The sequence below is a fragment of the Melospiza melodia genome, chromosome W, assembly GCF_035770615.1.
Source record: "Melospiza melodia melodia isolate bMelMel2 chromosome W, bMelMel2.pri, whole genome shotgun sequence".
In the NCBI taxonomy this organism is placed as follows: domain Eukaryota; kingdom Metazoa; phylum Chordata; class Aves; order Passeriformes; family Passerellidae; genus Melospiza; species Melospiza melodia.
Window position 1 is genome coordinate 1,702,521 of NC_086225.1, and position 6,000 is coordinate 1,708,520.

At 43.6% G+C, this 6,000-nt stretch overlaps 1 protein-coding gene across 1 annotated transcript in view; it reads left to right on the forward strand.

Annotated features, from left to right (window-relative positions):
* Nucleotides 1–2,031, forward strand: part of LOC134431419 (neurexin-1-like) — a 112,273-nt gene extending 110,242 nt beyond the window's left edge. Inside the window, exon 5 of the mRNA XM_063179433.1 lies at nt 1,714–2,031. Within this exon, the coding sequence (XP_063035503.1) occupies nt 1,714–2,031 (318 nt within the window). The remainder of the gene's footprint in view (nt 1–1,713) is intronic.
* Nucleotides 2,032–6,000: the final 3,969 nt, after the last annotated feature.

Below are 6,000 nucleotides of genomic sequence, written 5' to 3' on the forward strand. Positions count from 1 at the left end.
ACAGAGATAAGGGGGGAGCAGACAGAAAGACTGCTATGAGAGCAGGCCAACCTGACCTAGGAATTCTTTCTGATAAAAAAGAACTAGCGGCAAATGTTACGCAAAATTTGTAAAAATGAATACGTATGAACCTATTGTGAAATCGCATGCATATGTATTTGAAAGAGGGATAAAAAAGGATCTGGAGTTCCCAGAGGTACGCATGTCTTTTAAAGAGAGTAACCTCCACATGTGTCCAGCACTGTAATAAACATACCAGCTTTACAACTTTCACAAAGTTGGAGAGTTTCATTTATCTCCACAAAACAAGTCCTAGGAGAAGAAGTAGCAAAAAACTTTTACCCTGGGCAATTGTTGGGTCTGCGGAGGGCCAGGAAAATCTGACAACTGGCCATGGGTGGCAAACATTCCTATCTCAAGTTACCTCCAAACTGGTCAGGGATATGTTATGTAGGGTATATTAGACCATTGTTCTTTTTGCTAGCACAACTTCAGGGAAATCCGGTAGGAATCAAGGTATATGATGATCCAATTAGAGAAAAGTGGTCAATTAATGCATCCCTGGCGTCTTGGTTTGAAAGACAGGTGTCTGCTAGGGAAGGCAGGAGCCTCCCTTGGAACAGAGAATGTAAACCTCCTCCGTCCAAATTAGTATAATTTTGAAATTAAGGGAGGGTCTCAGGCAAAGATATGAGGATAAGAATAACAGTTCTTTACTAGTAAGTATAACAAGGTGTGAAAAATGCATATTATATGATTATATTATATGATTGACTCTTCAGAAATATTAAAATGATTACTATATGCGTTATGTTGGAAAGTTATGCTGCATTAATCTCTTTTAAGTAGTGTGGTAAATATAGTTTTTAGGGTATAAGATAATATTAAAATATAAACTATGTGATGTAAGATACTTTTTGTAACTAGCTCAAGGAATGAAAAAGATAATCAAGAAATTCTTTGGATTATCTTATCTGGATAGAGATAACAGCAACAAGACAACAAGACCCCAAGAGAAGATTGATTGCTTCCTTATTGGGAAGGCTCAGAATCCGAGGAACCAAGAAAACTGATTTACAAGATAAGGGCAGAAGTTGACATTAAGCAGAAAACATCCTTAGTTTGAAAGGAATGCTTGAATCATGTATGACACACATGAATATGCAATTTGCTATTGCTTTTAAGGGTTAATCCTTTGTTAGCAAAATGTGCTTTGTGGCAGAGCAAAGCACCCGGACGTCCATAATTCCTTGCTTTTTATTGTATTTTATTGTCCTAACTTTCATTGTCCAAATTCTTATTGTCCTAATTTTTATTACTATTTTCATTACTATTTTTATTACTATTAAACTTCTAAAATTTTAACACAAGTGCATGGCGTTTTTCACACAAGGCAAACAAAACAATAACTATGGCATTAACAACAAACAGAACCAGGAACCACAGAATCACAGAATCACAGAAGTTCAAGACTGGAAGAGACCTATAAGATCATCAAGTCCAGCCGAAGTTCTAACTGTTCAACTAGATCATGGCAGCAAGTGCCACATCCAGTCTTTTTTTGAATTCTTCAAGGGATGATGACTCTACCACCTCACTGGGTAAATGATTCCAGTATCTGACCACTCTTTCTGTGAAATATTTCCTTCTTAATTCTAACTTACATCTCGCTTGACGCAGCTTGAGACCCAGTAACAGTCTTCTCGACTGCAGGCACTTTCCTCTTTGGTGAAGTTACCGTCACAGCCGACAGGAATGAGCAAAAATCCCGGGCTGGTGAGTGAAATGTTTCAGAAGTTCCGCAGCGGTATCTGCAAGTGTGGGGGTGTGCTGGAAAGGCAGCAGGGTGTGAGCTACAGCATGGAGAAATCCAGAGCAGTACCGAAGAACAGCAGGGGCGGGGCAGCAGCGGCCCAGCTCCAAGCAGGGCAGGGAGAGGCGAAGTTCAGGACTCCCGGGGCACACGAGCAGATGGTGATAGGTCCCTCAGGGCTGAGCTCCAGCGGTGCTGGTGAATTCTCCCTGCAGTAAGCGACAGCCTGGCCATCCTCCTTCAATGCCAAAGAGCGAGAGAGGGCAGCTGCCCCCAACCCCGTCTTTTTACCTGCCCCCCATTCTTGTGTTATCTCTATCTCCCCCAGAGAAACTCCCAAAAACCAGAGGAGTTCCCCCTCCTGGCTATCTCAAGCACCCAGTCATCAGTGCTTCTTAGCAATTCAATGGAAAAAAAATTCCACAAGTAACAAGGAAAGGAAAGAAAAGGAAAGAAAAACCCAACCCCAACACCTGGCTGGAGGGAGCACCCAAAATTGGGAAAAGATGAATGGCCACCTGGGCGAATCATACAACACTATGGACCAGCCACATAGAATCCTAATGAATCAATATCAGGTGCCAGAGAACCTATTTATAATTTAAATCAGATAATTAGGTTACAAGCTGTCTTTGAAATAATAACCAAACAGACAGCTACAGCTCTTGACCTTCTTGCTGACCAATCCGATCAGATGAAAAATGCAATATTTCAACATTGGATGGTATTAGATTATCTATTAGGAGAAGAAGGGGGAGTGTGTGGAAAATTAAATTACTCAAACTGCTGTTTGCAAATAGATGACAATGGAAAAGTGGTGAAACAAATAACAAACGGAATAAGAAAGTTAGGTCATGTACCAGTCAAACATGGAAAGGATAAGAATGGAACGTTTTTGTGGTTACCTGGTGGACTATGGGTTAAACAAATGCTTTTTTTCCTCTTATGCGCTGTAGCAACTCTCATCTTTTTACCATATATGATCCCTTGCTTAGTGCAACTTATTCAACGTGATCAAGGAGACACAGGTAGCAGCCAGGACTGCTAGACCAGAAATTACTACAAAAAGACAAAATGATGTCACTGCAAATAGTTGCAAAACCAAAAATAACCCAAGAACACAAAGTCAATGATAACTAAGGTTTGTAAAGACAATTATTGAGAAAATAAGAAGAGGAGGGATTGAAAGGAATGAGAAGGTGTCTTTACAAACAAACTGTGGGCCTGATGGTAGATAAGGCCAGACAGAGCGAGGCCAAAGAAGCAATGGGGGAAGCCATAAATTTCATAGGAATTCCACTAATTGACACAAACTGCTACTCACTCAGAATTGTGCTAAATCCCTAGATTTAGAGAAAAAGAACAGAGACACAAAGAAAAAGAAAAATGGCGGGGGGGGGTGGGGGTGGGTATACATTAGAAGGGGTCTTAGGTATTAGGCATTTGGGGAAGTCTGTACGTCTCAAGTACCTCAGACAATGGGGAAAGAGAGGGACATGCGGCTGGGAAATTAGGATAAAAAGGAGGCTGCTTCCTCCAAAAATTTGAGAGACCCCAATGGAAATGCCTCATGGCCTCTCCCTTTATTTGAATAAAGTAACGGGACTCCTCTGTACTCAGGAGTTATGCTGTTAATCACAGCCTTGAGATATGTGAAAAGTCTCTGTTTCGGCCCGCGTATCCAAAGAATGAGTCAGAGCTCTTCAGTTTTCTGAAATTTTTCTCCTGCCCAGCTGAGGTCCACTCAGCAGGGCAGCCAGCAGCACTCTGACCACACTCAGTGGTGGTGTTGACTCTTTTTACTACAAACTATGTATAACATGTTTACAATTACTTTCCAATACCTATCACCTATGTTAGACAGTGAACTTCTATTCTAAACCAATCCCAAAGTGCCAGCATCACAGCAGAAGATGGAAATAAGGAAGAACAAGAAGAAAGACTAGACACACCCAAGTCCCTCCATTATTGGAATATGAATCCCAATATTACCAGTTAGATTGTGCCTGGGCCAGTCTGACCCTTGCTGCTAGGCCAAAGGCGGCAACTGTGGTATATCACCCCAGAGATACCTTTAGCTTACTGGAGATTGCAGCTGGGCACTAAACAAGTCCAGGCTTGTTAGGAACTCTGTTTACCTCAGGAGGAAGGCTTCAGGCGATGGTGAAGAGAAAGGAGATGGATTCTGCTGGAGGGTTTAATACCCAGAGGTTTATTCCATGGTTACAGAGATCTGAATCATAGTAACAACTCCAACAGAATACCGACCGCATGGCTTGATTCACCTTTTAAGCTCAGGGACAGGGGAAGGGGAGAGACAGGTGAGCCACCAACCAGGTGGAAGGGGCAGGGTCTCAAGGGACGAGGGACACCTAGACAGGCCAATGACCCCCAGGCCTGAGGGGCATCCTTTGAACTTGACCAACCACACGACACCTTGCTGGAATGTTAAGCCTGATTGACAGGACTCACTCAGCAAGGGGGCAAGGGGGAAGAGGTATAGGCACACCTGGGAGGTGACCTGGAAGTCTAAAATGGGACATTACAGCACACCACAACATCTCCCCCTAGTTTTGTTTAAAAAGAAGAGGACTGTGTTTGTGGTGCAGAATGCTTGCCAAACCATGGTTGGTAAATCGGTTCTTCCTTTACAGGAGGGTCAGTGTTTTCCACTGAGGCTTCCAGGTCATCCATTGGAGCACTAAGGGCTTCCAAATGGTAGACTTCAGGAGGAGGAGATGAGCTTGAAATTAACTTGAGAACCATGCGTTTGATTAGTGAAAAAACAATGCTAAAAACTACAATAACTATAACTAAAATAAGCAGCACTAAAAACACAGTTTTCAGAATAGATCCCAACCAGCCCGAGAGTCCCCAGCCTTTGAACAGTCCATTTAGCCCGTTGTCAGTTTCTCTCTTGATGTCCGAGAACCTTTGTCAAGGTAGTCGATATGTGGTTTGGGCTGAGGGACTATGCAGGAGATCGCAGGTGGGATGATCATGAGTAGGACGAGAAGCAGGCTCAGTCTCAGGGCGCCTCGAGGCTACACACGAACAGTGGGATCTAAACTGGTACAAGAACTTGAGACAAACATATATTACAAACTATTCCTGATAGGAGGCTTAAATGGAATTTTCTCCAGAGAACGCGTGCGGTGTTTTCTTCTCCAGGCAGCATGAGCAACCTGGGGCGCTTCTGTAGATTTCTCTGAGACTTTGGGAACATAGGGCTTTACCCATTTGGAAGGAACCCACCTTAAACCAGAGGGGGTGGACACACAGGCGTATCCACGTCCCCAAGTAACCAATTTATAAGGTCCCACTGTTTTCCAAGTCTCAGGGTCCTTTACTAAAACTGGAGGTTTTTCTTTCATCAACCTATGACTGCTCCCCCCAAAGTGGCGTAGGATGGGTGGGTTCAAGCTGTCAAAAGAACAATTCAGAAAATTGATTGTGAATAGCGCCCTGGATAACCGGATGTGGGGAGGTTCCACCTTCAGAACCTGTTGTTGCTGGTCCAGGACCCTTTTAATATCACGGTGAGTTCTTTCTACAATGGCTTGACCTGTAGGGGAGTAGGGGATGCCAGTTTTGTGCTCTACTCCCCATTGCTGCAGGAAGCTCCCAAATTCCTTGGATGTGTAAGCAGGCCCATTATCAGTTTTTAACTCCTTGGGGATGCCCATGAAAGAAAAAGCCTGTAAGAGGTGCTTAATAGCATCGATAGATGATTCACCTGTGTGGGCAGAAGCATAGACCGCTCCAGAAAAGGTATCTACACTAACGTGAACATATTTCTGCCGTCCAAAAGACTGTATGTGTGTTACGTCTGTTTGCCACAGTTCACAACTGTTCAGTCCCCTTGGGTTTGCTCCCGCACTCACTGTAGGGAGTGCATGTTGTTGGCAATTTGGGCATGTGGCCACAATCGCTTTGGCCTGTTCTCGAGTGATGTTAAACTGACGAACCAGGCCAGGTGCATTTTGGTGGAAAAGCTGGTGGCTGATTTGTGCCTGTTCAAAAACATTTGGGAGAGTGGCCATCACTGCAGGTGCAGCAAGAGCATCTGCCCTTCTGTTGCCTTCAGCAATAAACCCTGGCAAGTCAGTGTGTGACCTGACATGCATCACATAAAATGGTTGCTCTCGGTGAGTGACTAACTTTACCAATTTTGAGAGCAATTCGAA